We start from the raw sequence: 18136 nt of genomic DNA, 5'->3' as shown, positions 1-18136 counted from the left end.
TTTTAAAGCAAAGATTATTTATTGTTTTCTTCTCAACATCTGAGAGTGAGAAACATGGCTCCCATCAGTATACTTGCTAGCTGGACCGACCCCCCGCAGAGTGTACCTAGTCTTCACTCTGCTACACCACTCACCCACCACGTCCAGCACCAAGGCCGCCCTGCCCCTTGTCAGCCAGGCTCAGCAGGTCTGGATGGTTCCTCAATAAGTGACAGCCCAGGGTTCTGGTCATGCCAGCGTGGCAAGCGAGGCGCCTGGCTGCTGCGGGGACTGTCAGCCCTGGGACAGCGGCTGACTCCTCAGAGCTGCACCCTGGCCCCCCCACCCCGGAAAGAATGTAGACCTGTGTGTGCACAGAGACGCAGAAGGGACGGGGAGGTACGGGCAAAAATGCTTCTGGGATCTGAGCGATACCTTATACTGTGACATGTTTTCCAAAATTTCTACAGTGAACAAAACCACTTTCCAAACAACTAGAAGAATTTACTTAGGAGAAGATGCCAAGCACCTCAAGTCAGAAAGAAAGTGATGGGACAGAGTCAGAGATCCCAATCAGTGCTTCAAATAATGTACAAGTATCAGAGGATTAGAAGGATGCAAAACTATGTAACGAAGATTTAAAATTATCTAAACGCTGACTGTGGAGTCTGGAGTTCTCATTTAAGTATCTTCCTTCACACATTTGCCAGTAACGAACCACAATCCCAGCAGGGTGCAGGAACACACCCCGTTCTTCCTCTCCCACTGGCTCTGTGGTTCTCAGGGAGGCCCCCATCACCTGCAGAACGACACACTATACCTGGCAGGTATCCTCCAGGTCAGTAAGCTCTTGCCCCAAGTTACTCCTGGACCACTTTGAAAACAATCCACTCAGAAGGCGTGAGATCAGGTAAGAGGCTCATGGAAACAACCCAGGCTCTGCCAATCCCTGGCCGCACTGCCGTCCCCCTTCGCTTGGCCTTCCCCCTCGCTCCCACTCATTCTGAGACCTTCTGCAGAAACACGAACACTTGTTATTTATAGACGGGCCATGACAAGTAAGGCAACACCAGAGGTAATAACTGACATCCAGAAATTCAGGTAATAGCTCAGGAACAGAGAAAGTTTTTCATACAAGAGGGCCTGCCTGGTGGGCACGCTGCCCCCAGAGCACACAGCCCAGGGGGGCACGCTGCTGTGCACACCGCATCTGAGGCTGCACCTGCTTTATCAGTGATGAAAGGGGAAATCTCTGCAGTCAGAGAGAAGTTCTGTCACTTACTAACAAAACAACAAACGCAGGCAAGCGCCTTCACCGTGACCAGTGGGCCCGCACCCAGCGCCTGGCCAGCTCCCCACCCATCAACAGGCCTTACCTCTCTGAATCTGAGGAAGACACGGTTGTTCTGGTGGGCTCCAATCGTGAGTTCTGGGAGATAGACAGGAATGGTTGTATAATTCAGCACCTTCACTTTATTCTGAACTCTGGAAAATAACAAGGGAAGCATGGATTCCCCCAAATCATCAGAACAAACGTAAGATCACCTATACAGCTGCTTTTATTTAACACCAGTAACACGAGACTCACCCACTCTGTATGGCTGGTCTTACTCAACATCCACATACAAAATCCATCCGTTCAGATGGAGGCCGCTCACCCCCAAGAAGTCGCCTAAGAGCAAACATTCACCCCAAAGACCATCAGGCAGATTTGGAGTTGCTCTTGTGCGTTTCAGAACCTGGTATAGTCTTTTAAAAGCCTCAATTTTGGAAAACATAAAAAAGAAAGTATGCTTTCAATATAGGAATTGCAGGACTAAAGATCAATCAATAAATGGCATTTTCTAGTGCTATATGCATAGTGGAGCCCTGGTGGTGCAGTGGTCAAGAGGTACAGCTGCTAATCAAAAAGTCAGCTGTTCAAATCCACCAGCTGTTCCCTGGAAACCCTACGGGGCAGTTCTACCTGTCCTATAGGGTTTCTATGACTCAAAAACAATGCACTTGGTTTTCCGGGTTTGTATATGCATAGTATACCCTCATTAAAAAGCTGCAAAGTTAATGGATTTTGAAGACAAGAACAGTGGGTCGCCTAGGCCCTCTACAGTCACACCCAGTTGCCTGCTGCTCTGCTCTGCACACCGCAGTCACTGAAGACTCCAGAAGATAACCTGGTGACATGGGCATTGAGGACCGGAGGGAGACGCCACAGTGACTGCTGTGTCTCTGTTTCAAAAGTCTAATCCTCCGTTTTCCTTGGCACCAATAAATACAAACCTTCCTGTTTCACCGTTTTATCTGCTGATGCCAAAACAGCAATACTTTGTTACAACTGGCTTTTTTAAAGTTGAATTTAGTCTGGCTATAACCATTACAACTGAAAATGAAAAGCATTTTTTAAGCTTTTAGAAAAGAAGCACTAAAATGAAGTCTTTCTGAAGGGCTCAAACAAGGAAAGTAATTATTTTAAAAGGCCACTTCCCACTAATGAGCCATAAAGGCAGTGAGTCTCCTTGTCTTTAGTGGCTCAAATGCAAATCCTCTAATGTATCTGGTGCTCAGCCAGGCTTGTGAGGAAGAATCCAGGCCCGCTACGCAAACCCAAAGCCTGTTCGCCACCAACGGAACAGGCCGACCGAATCCGAGGCCCCTGTGTTCCACAGGTCTTTCTTCAGAGCGACCACCGGGACTGCAGCAGGTCGAACACGAGGGGGCACTGGTAAAGGCACGTCCTGAGTGTCACAGTAGACAGACCCCAATCAGCTGTACTGCCACTAATAGCCAGTAACACAAACAACATTCCAGGGAAACGCTGCCAGGATCCCTGTGCTTGTCTGCCCATGCGCACTTAAGTGGGCTTCTACAAGGCTGTGCATAAAGAGCTGTGGTGTATACACTCAAAAGAAGATTGTTTTCTTAGTTTTAATATTAAGCGTGTTTCACGTTGTGAAAGATACTCAAATATTAAAAAAGAAAAGATCGAGCAAGCAAAGCATAAAGTATGTAAAGGGCAAGGGCATGGAGCTTTAGGTTTTGTGAGCGCGTATTTTTTGTTGTGAGACACGTCACTTAGGCGTCTTATAGAGCCTCACACAGTATCTAACAGTCCTCGCCTCCCCCTTCCAAATGTATACAATCCGTTCAGGCGCAAGCTGTTTCCTTTTCTTGTGCCTTCTTTCAGACGCAGTCCCCATGAGTCCCTGATGTGTGACTGCACGTCCTTTTGTTTTTAAAATAGAATTATTCTGTACCTGTTATTACGTAACGGTTATTTTTAAAGTGATCCCACAATAAATAATTTCAACTAAAAATGAAGTTCATATTTTAAATATTTAAATATTTCAAACAAATATCCGGGGGTGGGGGAGGTTAGTTTTCCCTATAGTTTGAAAACCCTAAATAGATGCTGGAAAACCTCAAAGATCATGCTTCAGTGGTCTGTGCCCAGGCTGTACAGAGCAACAGCGCCATCTACGTCTAATCTGGCGGAAATACACTGAGAAAGCATCCATCTTTGAATAGATGGGCTTCAAACAGATGAAGAAATCATCCACTTCAACTATTCTACAACTTACTTAAACTGCCCTCTCAATTTATTACTGTGGGCTCACACGATGACTTAGAGAAAGTGTGTGCTATCTCTCTCCAGTAATCACCGAAGTCTGGAGCTCCAATAAACTAGGTGTTTTCCAGTTTGAAGATAGGTGAGGAACAAAGACAAAAGGAAGCCTCTTATGACTCAGGAAACAAAAAGCAGAGAAGGAAAATTCTGTTCACACAGCACTTAGTCTAATTAAGGAGAATCCAAAAACGAATGGGAATAACGCATCCCTTCACATCATCCAGGTTTGGTTGTTTTTTTTCACTATCGTAAGCCAAGTATCACTATCAGCTAAAAAGGTACGCAGTTAGCTTTGCAACGTTCTCACAATATGAGGGCTGTGCCACATATTTTAAAACAGAAGAGCGAGTCAGAAAAGACAGAGGGTAAACTATGTTCTATGACGCAACGTTTCTCAATTCATAGAATGCCTGCGCTTTCTCTTAAAACATGTTCATAGCATTTATTTTAGTTTCTCCTAAATTGCCAAGCTCTGTTTGAAATGATTTACTTTTGATACCAAACTCATAGCCCACGGTCTCTGCAGCACTGGAATTTCGCCCTAAGAAGACACTCTCCAGGAGTCCTGTAAGAAGTCTGCGTGAGGAGGCAAGCAGGGGGAGTGGGAAGGGCCAGGCTGCAGAGAAGCAGTAGGTGGCACAGGACACACGGAGGCGTGGCTGGTAACCAGGATAACGGACACAAGGAATGGGACCAACCAGGAGGACACCAATCAGGGATGGCTTATGGATATGAACTAAAATGCCATCAAGATGGAGGTGGGCAGTTACTGTCTCTTTGTATAAGCTCACACATATATATACACACACAATGAAACATGAACACGCATAACTGGGATAGAACAAAAATGTTCTAAATCAACAATGTGGTCAGATTCTGGGCAAAATGGAATATGACTGGTAAGTAAGTAGCATGTTTACAATAACTGTCTTAGGAAACCGGCCACAATTCTCACTTGAGTCTTCCGAGTTAAGAAATGGCACTCAAATGAAATAAATGCAATTAGGGTTGATGCTGTTAGGAAATACCCTTCAGCGAAGAGAGCAGCAGGCAACTGGGAGGAGGGAAGGGCAAGACCAGACGGGAAGCTAAATTAAAAAACAAGTACCCAAATGCTGTAACGTATACCTTTGGGGGATGATGGGTTCTATCCTCCATACTCTGATCACCATGTGACTAAGTAACTACTAAAACCAACAAACTCGCTGCTGTCGAGTCGATTCCGACTCATAGTGACCCTACAGGACAGAGTAGAACTGCGCCATAGGGTTTCCAAGGAGTGCCTGGTGGATTCACACTGCCAACCTTTTGGTCAGCAGCCAAGCTGTTAACAACTGCGCCACCAGGGCTCCAATAACTACAAAAGTCATGATTTATTCTGAGACATCAGCTTTGGACATGCTCTGGAATCAAGCTCCGCACGACTGAGATGACATTTGGAAGCGAATACTGTGTTATCACAGCGCAGGGTCAGAGAGCTGAGCCCGTGCCCTGGTATTGGTGTGTCAGAATGAGGGTGGTCACCTTTTCTCAGATAGTATGTCACATACTCTGCCCAGAAGGAGCTGACACTAACAAACAACAGTCACATACAAATCCACACCAAATAACATCAGTACAGCCTGAAAGAGTTAAGAGAAGGTTTCAAGGGGGCAAAAAAGGAGGTGACTGCAGCCAGGGCTTTGAGGTGGCTGACAGGGCAGGTGGGCGAGGGCTCAGGAGACCGGCGTCTGTAGAGCTGGGACAGGTGACTAGGACACTGAATTAATTCTAGGAAAGGAAATCTGGACTGATGACTAAACACAGACAAGCACTGAAGGATCCTGAGAACAGGGAGAACCGGTCGCCATGACACTGTTAAGACAGCGTATCCAGTGGGAGTGTGCACGAGATGGTGGAGGGAGAAACAATTAGGTGAAGGCAGGGAGAGCAGGTACCATAAGAGCAGAAGTCATACAACTAAGTAAGGGCAGGGAGAACAGGTACCACGAGAGCAGAAGTCATACAATTAAGTGAGGGCAGGGAGAGCAAGTACCATGAGAGCAGAAGTCATACAACTAAGTGAGGGCAGGGAGAGCAGGTACCATGACAGCAGAAGTCATACAACTAAGCGAAGGCAGGGAGAGCAGGTACCATGACAGCAGAAGTCATACAACTAAGCGAGGACAGGGAGAGCAGGTACCATGAGAGCAGAAGTCATACAAGAAGCAGAAAAGAAGTTGGAGATGAACACGCTGACCTCTGTGGTATGGCTCAGGGGATGGTAAGGTTCAGAGGGAAAAGCAGGACTCAGATTGGGAGGAGGGTTGAAAAGGAAGCAATGATCCAGCAGGATCCTTCCTCTGAGCAAATGGCAGGCGGGCAGGACTGGCTGTGGCCAGGCCCCAGGAAGAATGCAGACAGCCAGCATGTTATACCCCTAAAAACCCAAAACTAAACCCACTGCCATCGCGTCAATTCTGACTCATGGTGACCCCATATGTTACAGAGTAGAACTGCTCCACAGGGTCTTCTTGGCTGTAATCTTTACAGAAGCAGATTGCCAGGCCTCTCTTCCACAGTGCTGCTGGGTGGGTTCAAACCACCAACTTTCAGATAACCAGCTGAGTGCAAACATCTGTACCATCCAGGGGCCTTGCGATACCCGGAGAACATCTAGACAAAAAAAAAGTTACCAGCAGAGTTTTACAGAAATAAAGAGGGGAATTTCAGTTTCAGTTCCAACAAGTAAAGAGGTGATAAGCCGTAACTCCCATCCTCACCACAAAAATGGCAGAAAAAAAAAGGACTTCTTCTGCAGTAACAGTGACACTGGATTGAGTGATCACAGCATACAGAAGTGTGAAATGAGCGACGGCGATGTCACGGGGCAGGAGGGAGGTGCTGGGACACTGTTAATAAGACACCTCCACTACACGTGAAGCGGATGGGGTGTTATGTGAAGATGAACTCAGCTGAAAATGCACGCTGGGAACTCTATGGAATCTACTCACGGTCTTTTCAAAAGGAGGTATAACTAATATGCCAAGAAAAGAAAAATGGAACCATATAAAATGCTAAATTATAACCAGAGAAGGCATAAAAAGAGGGGAAAAAGAAAATAAAGAATACAAAGTGACAAACAGTAAAAAAATCAACCCAAATGTATCAAAACAACTCTAAATACGAATGGCGTAATACAGCAATTAAAAGACAGAGATTGTTAGGGTGGATAAAAAGGCGAGACGCAGCTGTATGTTGTCTACAAGAAACCCACTTAAAATACAAAGATGCAGACTGGTTAAAAGTAAAGGGATGGAGAAAGGCAAACCATGCCTACAAGAACAGGGTTGGTATGAGTGGGAATTGACTCAATGGCAACGGGTTTCGGGTTGCTACACGAATCAAAAGCTGCAGTAGCTGTAATTTCCGATAAAGCAGACTTCAGAACAAGAAAAATTATCAGGGATGAAGAGGAACATTACCTAAGGATAAAGGGGTCAATTCTTCAAGAAGACACAACAATCCTTAACATGTACCCACCTAACGACAAAGCATCAAAATACATGTGGCAAAAACTGATAGAACTCAAAGGATAAATACACAAATCCACAATTACAGTGTCAGACTTCAATACCCCTGTTGGAAACTGACAGATCCAGCAGGCAGAAAACCAGTAAGGATATAGAAAACTTGAACAGTAACCAAAAAAACCCGTTGTTATTGAGCTGATTCCAACCCATAACAATCTTATAGGACAGAGTAGAACTGCCCCACAGGGTTTCCAAGGAGTGCCCGGTGGATTCGAACCGCCAACCTTTTGATTAGCAGCCAAGCTCTTAACCACTGTACCACCAAGCTCCAACCTGAACAGAGCTATCCATCAACTTAATCTAGTCGGTATTTAGAGTCCTCCATACAACAACAGACAACATATTCTTCTCAAGCTCAAATGGAACATTCATCAAGATAGGAAATATACCAGCCATACAAAATGCCTTCACAAATTAAAAATATAAAATGAAAATCATACAGAGTATGCTCTCAGACCACAACAGAATTAAACTAAAAATCAATAACAGAAAGGTAACTGGAAAATCCCCAAATATTTGGAAATTAAACAACATACTTCTAACTACCACATAGTTAAGTCTCACAGGAATTTAAAAAATATTTTTAAAATTTAAAAATTTAAAAAATATTTTGAAATAAAAGAAAATTAAAATGAAACACGAGAATTTGCGAGATGCAGCAAAAGCAGTGCTTAGAGGGAAATTTATAGCATTCAATGTGTATTTCACATTTTCTAAGCAGTGGTTTTGAGAGGGGTAGGGATAGAGGTACTTTTCTTTTTTTTAACTCTGCAAATGTGTAAAGCCATCGTTTCTACTCAGAAGATACTGAAGAACTCATACAACAGTCAGAATGATCCTTCTAAAATGTAAGCTACACATACCCCTCCTCTGCTCAAATTCAAAAATGCCTTCTCAATTGTTCAGGTAAAAAACCCAAGTCCTTACTGTAGTCCCCAAAGGCTCCAGAATCTACCCCCCCTTTCACATGGACTCCCCTCCCCAACCGTCCCCCTTTCCACATGGTCTCCCCTTCTCTCCCTCTCCTCCAGCAACACTGGCTTTTCTGCTGGGCAAACCCTGGCACAGTTTTATTTATTTCTTTATTTTCTGCCCCTCCCCCCACTAAAACTCATCTTCTATCAGAGCAGTTTTGTTTTATTCAATAATGTTGTTGTTAGGTGCCATCAAGTCAGTTCCAACTCATAGCGACTCTGTGTACAACAAAATGAAAAACTGCCCGGTCATGCACCATCCTCACAATCCTTATTATGCTTGAGCCCACTGTTGCGGCCACTGTGTCAGTCCATCTAGTTCAGGGTCTTCCTCTTTTTCGCCAATCCTCCACCTTACCAAGCATGATGTCCTTCCCCAGGGACTGATCCCTCCTGATAACATGTGTAAAGTATGTGAGACTTAATCTCAGCATCCTTGCATCTAAGGAGCACTCTGGTTGTACTTCTTTCAAGGCAGATTTGTTCGTCCTTCTGGCAGTCCGTGGTTTATTCAATATTCTTCTCCAACACTGCAAATCAAAGGCATCAATTATTCTTCGGTCTTCCTCATTCATTCTCCAGCTTTCATATGCATATGAGGAGACTGAAAACACCATGGCTTGGGTCAGGCCCACCTTAGCCTTATATGCTTTAAAAAGGTTGTTTGAGCAGATTTGCCCAATGCAATGCATCCGTTGATTTCTTGACTCCTGCTTCCATAGACGTTGATTGTGGATCCAAGGAAAATGAAATCCTTGACAACTTCAATCTTTTCTCCATTCATCACAATGTTGCTTACTGGTCCAGTTGTGAGGATTTTTGTTTTCTCAAGGCTCAGGTATAATTCATACTGAAGGCTGGGGTTTTTGATCTTCATCAGTAAGTGATTCAAGCCCTCTTCACTTCTGGTAAGCGAGGCTGTGTTATCTGCATAAAGCAGGTTTTTAACGAGTCTTCCACCTATTCTGATGCCCTGTTCTCCTTCGTATGGTCCAGCTTCTCAGATTATTTGATCAGCATATAGATTGAATAGGTATGGTGAAAGGATACAAGCCTGAAGTACATCCTTCCTGACTCTGAAACACACAGTATCTCCTTGTTCTGTTCGAAAAATCGCCTCTTGATCTATGTACAGGTTCCTTCCTTGTGAGCACGATTAAGCGCTCTGGGGCTTCCATCCTTTGCAATGTTATTCGTAACTTTTATGATCCACACAGTCAAATGCCTTTGCATAGTCAATAAAACAAGGTAAACATCCTTCTGGTATTCTCTGCTTTCAGCCAGGATCCATCTGACGTCAGCAATGATTTTCTTGGTTCCACAACCTCTTCCGAATCTGGCTTGAATTTCTGGTAATTCCTTGTCGATATTCTGCTGCAGCCGCTTTTAAATGATCTTCAGCAAAATTTTACTTCCGTGTGATAATAATGATATTGCTCCATAATTTCCTCGTTTGGTTGGATCACCTCTCTTGGGAAAAGGCATAAATACGGATCTCTTCCAATCTTTTGGCCAGGTAGCTGTCTTCCCAATTTCTTGGCATAGACGAGTGAGTGCTTCCAGCAATGCATCCCTCTGCTGAAACATCTTAGTCGCTATTCTGCCAATTTCTGGCCCTTGTTTTTCGCCAATGCCTTCAGTGCAGCTTGGACCTCTTCCTTCAGCACCATCAGTTCCTGATCATATGCTTCCTCCTGAAATGGCTGGACATCAACCAGTTCTTTTTGGTATAGTGACTCCGTGTATTCCTTTTATCTTCTTTTGACGCTTTTTGTGTTGCTTAATGTTTTCCCTGTAGAATCCTCCAATATTGCTACTCGAGGCTTAAAATTTTCCTTGAGTTCTTTCAGCTTGAGAAATGCTGAGTATGTTCTTCACTTTTGGTTTTCTATCTCCAGGTCTTTGCACGTGTCATTATAATACCTTACTTTGTCTTCTTGAGCTGCCCTTTGAAATCTTCTGTTCAGCTCTTTTACTTCATCATTTTTTCCTTTGCCTTTAGCTACTCTGTGTTCAAGGGTGCGTTTCAGAGTCTCTTCTGACACCCGTTTTGGTCTTTTCTTTCTCTCCTGTCGTTCTAATGACCTCTTGCTTTCTTCATGGATGATGTTCTTGATCTCATTCCACAACTCATCTGTTCTTCAGTCGCTAGTGCTCAATGCGTCAAATCTACTCTTGAGGTGGTCTCTGAATTCAGGTGGGATATGCTCAAGGTCGTACTTTGGCTCTCCTGGACTTGTTCTGATTTTCTTCAGTTTCAACTTAAACTTGCATATAAGCCATTGATGGTCTGTTCTGAAGTTGGCCCCCGGCCTTGTCCTGACTGATGATATCGAGCTTTTCCACCATCTCTTCCCACAGATGTAGTCAATTTGATTCCTGTGCATTCTAACTGGCGAGCTCCATGTGTACAGTCGCAGTTTATGTTGGTGGAAAAAGGTATTTGCAATGAAGAAATCATTGGTCTTGCAAAATTCTATCATGTGATCTCTGGCATCATTTCTATTACCAAAGCCATATTTTCCAACTACCAATCCTTCGTCTTTGTTTCCAACTTTAGCATTTCAATCTCCAGTAATTGTCAATAAATGCTGATTGCGTGTTTGATCAATTTCAGACTGCAGAAGCTGATAAAGTCTTCAATTTCTTCATCCTTGACCCTAGTGGTGAGTAAATTTGAATAATAGTCATATTAATAGGTCTTCCGTATAGGCATATGGATATTATCCTATCACTGACAGCATTGTACTTTAGGATAGATCTTGAAATGTTCTTGTTCATGACGAATGCAACGTCATTCCTCAAGTTGTCATTCTCAGCACAGTAAACCATATGATTGTCCAATTCAGAATGGCCAATACCAGTCCATTTCAGCTCACTAATGCCTAGGATATCAATGTTTATGCATTCCATTTCATTTTTGACAATTTCTAATTTTCCTAGATTCATACTTCGTACGTTCCACTTTCTTATCAATGGATATTTGCAGCCATTTCTTCTCATTTTGAGTTGTGCCACATCAGCAAATGAAGGTCCCGAAAACTTGACTCCATCCAATTCATTAAGGTCGACTCTACTTTGAGGAGGCAGCTCTTCCCCAGTCATCTTTTGAGTGCCTTCCAACCTCAGGGGCTCATCTTCCGACAATGTTCTGCTGCTATTCCTAAGGTTTTCATTGGCTAATTCTTTTCAGAAGTAGACCTCTATGTCCTTCTTCCTAGTCTGTCTTAGTCTGGAAGCTCAGCCGAAACCTGTCCTCCATGGGTAACCCTGCTGGTACTTGAATACTGGTGGCACTGCTTACAACACCACAGCAAAACACAAGTCCCCACAGTATGACAAATTATTTGATATATACCCCCACAAATCTGAAACAGTGTCTGGCACATAGTGGAAACAAAATATTTGGTGCAATAATAACGCAGAACAATTAGTTAACTGTTAGACCAGAGAATGTAAGAACCAATTTGGAAGAAAAAAGGAAATAACCCTAAGTGTTTAATGTTTGGCACTGTGAGCATCTAACTTGAAACACAATTGTTTCAAAAATTCTTTAAGTTTCTACAGCATACAAGTAAACCAATGTACAGCACTAGAAAAAAAAAAAAAAAAAATGAAGCAGCCTTATTCCAGCAATTCACAAATAGCACAGAACTTACAGCAACCTCAGATGATAAAAGGTACGATCATCCTGATCAGGCCAAGGCCCTTTCTCAAACGTCAGGCATCCAATATCTTCTACCACCTAAGACAGGAAACAACAAGAAAAATCCACACAACTTAAACAGAGTCACGTTTTAAAATGTAAATGATGCAAAGTTTTAATGCATTATAAACTTCAGTTACTTAGCAGAAAAAATCATAGCAGGCAAGTGAAAAGGAAAGCTAGGTGATCTTGAATGAAAATGGTGGGATTAGTGTTTATTTTTCAATATGATGATAAATACTTTGGGGTCATGGGAGTAGCAACGAAATTCTATTGCAGGCTGGGAGAAAAGGACAGGTGAGAAAACCAATCTTTTTTTTTTTTTTTTTATAATTTTTATTGTGCTTTAAGTGAAAGTTTACAAATCAAGTCAGTGTCTCACACAAAAACCCATATACACCTTCCTACACACTCCCAATTACTCTCCCCGCAGTGAGACAGCCTGCTCCCTCCCTCCACTCTCTCTTTTCGTGTCCATTTCACCAGCTTCTAACCCCCTCCACCCTCTCAACTTCCCTCCAGGCAGGAGATACCAACATAGTCTCAAGTGTCCACCTGATCCAAGAAGCTCACTCCTCACCAGCATCCCTCTCCAACCCATTGTCCAGTCCAATCCATGTCTGAAGAGTTGGCTTCGGGAATGGTTCCTGTCTTGGGCCAACAGAAGGTCTGGGGGCCATGACCACCGGGGTCCTTCTAGTCTCAGTCACACCATTAAGTCTGGTCTTATGAGAATTTGGGGTCTGCATCCCACTGCTCTCCTGCTCCCTCAGGGGTTCTCTGTTGTGGTCCCTGTCAGGGCAGTCATCGGCTGTAGCCGGGCACCATCTAGTTCTTCTGGTCTCAGGATGATGTAGTCTCTGGTTTATGTGGCCCTTTCTGTCTCTTGGGCTCGTAATCACCTTGTGTCCTTGGTGTTCTTCATTCTGCTTTGATCCTGGTGGGTTGAAGCCAATTGATGCATCTTAGATGGCTGCTTGCTAGCATTTAAGACCCCAGACGCCACTCTTCAAAGTGGGATGCAGAATGTCTTCTTAATAGATTTTATTATGCCAATTGACTTAGATGTCCCCTGAAACCATGGTCCCCAGATCCCTGCCCTTGCTACGCTGGCCTTCAAAGCATTCAGTTTATTCAAGAAACTTCTTTGCTTTGGGTTTAGTCCAATTGTGCTGACCTCCCCTGTGTTGTGTGCTCTTTCCCTTCACCTAAAGTAGTTCTTATCTACTACCTAATTAGTGAATGCTTCTCTCCCACCCTCCCTCCCCTCTCTCGTAACCACAAAAGAATGTTTTCTTCTCAGTTTAAACTATTTCTCAAGTTCTTATAATACTGGTCTTATACAATATTTGTTCTTTTGCAACTGATTAACTTCACTCAGCATAATGCCTTCCAGGTTCCTCCATGTTATGAAATGTTTCACAGATTCATCACTCTTCTTTATCGATGCGTAGTATTCCATTGTGTGAATATATCATAATTTATTCATCCATTGATGGGCACCTTGGTTGCTTCCATCTTTTTGCTATCATAAACAGTGCTGACATGAACATGGGTGTGCATATATCTGTTCGTGTAAAGGCTCTTATTTCTCTAGATATATTCCAAGGAGAGGGATTGGTGGATCATATGGTAGTTCTATTTCTAGCTTTTTAAAGAAGTGCCAAATCAATTTCCAAAGTGGTTGTACCATTTGACATTCCCACCAGCAGTGTAGAAGTGTTCCAATCTCTCCACAGCCTCTCCAACATTTATTATTTTGTGTTTTTTGGATTAATGCCAACCTTGTTGGAGTGAGATGATATCTCATTGTAGTTTTGATCTGCATTTCTCTAATGGCTAATGACTGTGAACATTTCCTCATGTATCTGTTAGCTACCTGAATGTCTTCTTTAATGAAGTGTCTATTCATATCTTTTGCCCATTTTTTAATTGGGTTATTTGTCTTCTTGCAGTTGAGTTTTTGGAGTATCATGTAGATTTTAGAGATCAGGCGCTGATCAGAAATGTCATAGCTAAAAACTTTTTCCCAGTCTATAGGTAATCTTTTTACTCTTTTGGTGAAGTCTTTGGATGAGCATAGGTATTTGATTTTTAGGAGCTCCCAGTTATCTAGTTTTTCTTCTACATTCTTTATAATGTTTTGTATAGTCTTTATGCCATGTATGAGGAATCCTAACGTTGTCCCTATTTTTTCTTCCATGATCTTTATCATTTTAGATTTTATATTTAGGTCTTTGGTCCATTTTGAGCTCATTTTTTGCATGGTGAGGTATGGGTCTTGTTTCATTCTTTTGCAGATGGATATCCAGTTATGCCAGCACCGTTTGTTAAAGAGACTGTCTTTTCCCCATTTAACTGACTTTGGGCCTTTGTTAAATATCAACTGCTCATATGTGGATGGATTTATGTCTGAATTCTCAAATCTGTTCCATTGGTCCACGTACCTGTTGTTGTACCAGTACGAGGCTGTTTTGACTACTGTGGTGGTATAATAGGTTCTAAAGTCAGGTAGAGCGAGGCCTCCCACTTTGTTCTTCTTTTTCCGTAATGCTTTACTTATCCAGGGCCTTTTTCCCTTCCATATGAAGTTGGTGATTTGTTTCTCCATCCCATTAAAGAATGTCGTTGGGATTTGGATCGGAACTGCATTAAATGTATAGATCGCTTTTGGTAGAATAGACATTTTCACAACGTGAAGTCTTCCAATCCACGAGCAAGGTATGTTCTTCCACTTATGTAGTTCTCTTTTGGTTTCTTGGAGAAGTGTACTGTAGTTTTCTTTGTATAAGTCTTTTACATCTCTGGTAAAATTTATTCCTAAGTATTTTATCTTCTTGGTGGCTAAAAAACAATCTCTTGAATGAGGGAAAAGCCAGTGTTCACGATATGCTATTCATTTCTTCTTAAGTAAATTCATGCAGTCAACTCCATCATGCTTGTTCTGTTGGTACAGATGTCATTATCCAACCTGAACCCAAGTCATGAAACCTGCATTTCCTTCTAGAATTATTAAGCTTTTTGTTTTCTTACTAATTTTTGTTTTTTTTAGTAATATAATGCATGTTTAACATATAAAGGATTGCTATTGCATACATATATACTACATATATTTTTAATAAATGGTCAATTACCTCTATATACCATTTAAAAATAATCCATTTTCATCTACTCCATTTTTTCTTTTCCTTAGAAGTCCCAACTTTACCAAAGCCACAGACACCTGTTTCTAAACTCTCTACTCTGCTCTAACCGAAAAAAAAAAAAAAAAAAAACCTCCGGTGCTGTCGAGTCATTTCCAACTCATAGAGACCCTATAGGACGTGCAGAACTGCCCCATGGGGTTTCCAAGGCTGTGATCTTTACAGAAGCAGACTGCAACATCTTTCTCCTGTGGAGCAGCTGGTAGGTTTGAACCACTGACCTCTTGGTTAGCAGGTGAGTGCTTAACCACTGTGCCACCAGGGCTATGTTTCAACCATTTTCTTACCTTTTCTACATCTTGAGCTTCCCATGCACTGTACTGTAAAACCTCACTGTTTTCACTGTAAGAAAAAGAAAGATGAAAGTCAATGTCCACTTTCCAACCTTAAGTTCACGTGTGAATGAACACATGACATTAGAGTCTTCTAGTCTAAATAGTAAAGCTTCCCCTTCCTCGAGTGGGCACTGTGCTGGGTGCACATGGGCTCTGTATAGCTTGACTGGCTAAGGAGGAAAAGCTAGAAACACAAACATGATAGAGGCCTGAAGTTAGCAACAGTGATTCTGCTCCTGGCTGCTGGTGCTCTCTGGCTGCACTGCACCCTAACCCCAAGAGCATGAGAGACCAGTCACCAGTATCTACAGGGATAAAGGGACAAAGGACATCTCTAAGCATCCCATGCATTTCAGCAGAGTACAAGGGGACTGTGGCCTGGCCAAGACAGCCATGGAGGATGGCAAGTGCCCGCCCTGGAAGGGCACGGACAACACGGATTACCTGGGCTTCGAGAATCTAGAATCTGGGAGGCAAATGAAACCCGAAGTCTTTTTCTTGCACTTGGGAACTAATATGAACCAGTAATAACGATACTCAATGCAGGTACTTTGCCTACCTGACTCATGTCATTAGACCAGTGGTCTGCTGAGGGTGGCTGTAACCAATCTCTAAGTAACCAACCACAGTGGGCAACATAGTGCAGCCACCCAGGTCCCTAGCCCGGACACTGAAAAATCAGATTCCTCATGCCAGCACCTCTGCAGCTTTCCTCTCCATATTTGAGGGTCTTCATAGCCACAACCTCCTGCCGCTGGGAGGCAGTTCCACAGGGTGAAGACTGCGCACACTGACACAGTAAGAACTGGCAAGCTCTCTCAGAAGGAAAGCCACATATAACCCACCCCGGGAACAACAAATTTTATCATCTCTGCCGACCACCTTCAACAGACTGCTGGTCTAATGACACGAGTCAGTGTAGGCAAGGTGCCTACATCAAGTATCATTATTACTGGTTCATATCAGTTTCCAAGTGTAAGAGAAAGAAAAGTTTTTAAGCACTCTTATTACTTGAGAGGAGTCCCTGGGCAGTGAAATGGTTAACACACTCCCTGCTAACCAAAAGGCAGTTCGAGTCCACCCAGAGGTACCTGGAAAGGCAGACCTGGTGATCTGCTCCCAAAAATCTGTCATTGAAAACCCCAGGGGATTTTTCAGACAAAGATTTGACTGAACTATGAGACATAAGAGGAACCAAGCCCTGGAGAAGGACATCATGCTTGGCAGAGTACAGGGTCAGTGGAAAAGAGGAAGAGCCTCAACGAGGTGGACTGACACAGCGGCTGCAACAATGGGCTCAAGAATAACGATTGTAAGGATGGCGCAGGACCGGGCAGTGTTTCGTTCAGAATTGACTCAATGGCCCCTAACAACAACAACAACATGAGACATAAAATAATACTAGTGAGGAGTGTGCTTCCTAGCTCAAGTAGACGCATAAGACTATGTGGGCAGCTCCTGTCTGGAGGCGAGATGAGAAGGCAGAGCGGGACAGGAGCTGGATGAATGGACACGGGAATATAGGGTAGAGAGGAGTGGGCTGTCACATTGTACGGACATCATCTAGGGTCACATAACAATGTGTGTGTAAGTTTTTCTATGAGGAACTGACTTGAACTGTAAATTTTCACTCAAAGCACAATTAAAAAAAGGGGGGACGAAAAAAAAAGGAAAACCCCAGGGGTCACACAGGGTCACCATGAGTCAAAACTGACTCCACAGTAACTGTTTTTTTTTTTTAATTACTTGATAATATATCGGTTTTACATAAGCCTATATAACTCAAGGAAGCCCTGGTGGCATAGTGGTTAAGTGCTACAGCTGCTAACCAAAGGGTTGGCAGTTCGAATCTGCCAGGCGCTCCTTGGAAACTCTATAGGGCAGTTCTACTCTGTCCTATAGGGTCACTATGAATCAGAATCGACTCGACAGTACTGGGTTTGGTTTTATTGATTATATAATTCAAGCTGAAAGAACTGAAGAAAAAATTCAAGCCTCAAGCTGCAATAGTGAAGGATTCCATGGGGAAAATATTAAACAGCGTAGGAAGCATCAGAAGAAGATGGAAGGAATACACAGAGCCATTATACCAAAAAGAATTAGTCAATACTCAACCTTTTCAAGAGGTGGCATATGATCAGGAACTGATGGTACTGAAGGAAGAAGTCCAAGCTGCTCTGAAGGCATTGGTGAGAAACAAGGCTCCAGGAATCGATGGAATATCAATTGAGTTGTTTCAACAATCAGATGCAGCTCTGGAGGTACTCACTCATCTATGCCAAGAAATATGGAAGACAGCTTCCTGGCCAACTGACTGGAGGAGATCCATATTTACGCCTATTCCCAAGAAAGGTGATCCAACCGAATGTGGAAATTACAGAATATCATTAGTATCACACGCAACCAAAATTTTGCTGAAGATCGTTCAAAAACGGTTGCAGCAGTGTATCAACAGGGAACTGCCAGAAATTCAGGCTGGTTTCAGAAAAGGACGTGGAACCAGGGATATCATTGCTGATGTCAGATGGATCCTGGCTGAAAGCAGAGAATACCAGAAGGATGTTTACCTGTGTTTTATTGACTATGCAAAGGCATTCGACTGTGTGGATCATAACAAACTATGGATATCACTGCGAAGAATGGGAATTCCAGAACACTTAATTGTGCTCATGAGGAACCTTTACATAGGTCAAGAGGCAGTTGTTTGGACAGAACAAGGGGATACTGATTGGTTTAAAGTCAGGA

At 43.1% G+C, this 18136-nt stretch overlaps 1 protein-coding gene across 1 annotated transcript in view; it reads right to left on the bottom strand.

Moving 5' to 3' along the window:
* NDUFA10 (NADH:ubiquinone oxidoreductase subunit A10) overlaps positions 1-18136 on the bottom strand; it is a 62554-nt gene that overhangs the window by 21190 nt on the left and 23228 nt on the right. The window contains exons 7-9 of the mRNA XM_064286419.1: positions 15344-15398; positions 11807-11892; positions 1356-1464 (exon numbers count right to left, since the gene is read on the bottom strand). Of these exons, the coding sequence (XP_064142489.1) occupies positions 1356-1464; positions 11807-11892; positions 15344-15398 (250 nt within the window). The remainder of the gene's footprint in view (positions 1-1355; positions 1465-11806; positions 11893-15343; positions 15399-18136) is intronic.

Source organism: Loxodonta africana, chromosome 6, assembly GCF_030014295.1.
Source record: "Loxodonta africana isolate mLoxAfr1 chromosome 6, mLoxAfr1.hap2, whole genome shotgun sequence".
In the NCBI taxonomy this organism is placed as follows: Eukaryota; Metazoa; Chordata; class Mammalia; order Proboscidea; family Elephantidae; genus Loxodonta; species Loxodonta africana.
The sequence above is the reverse complement of the archived record's forward strand: the minus strand, read 5'-3'. Positions and strand labels throughout refer to the sequence as shown.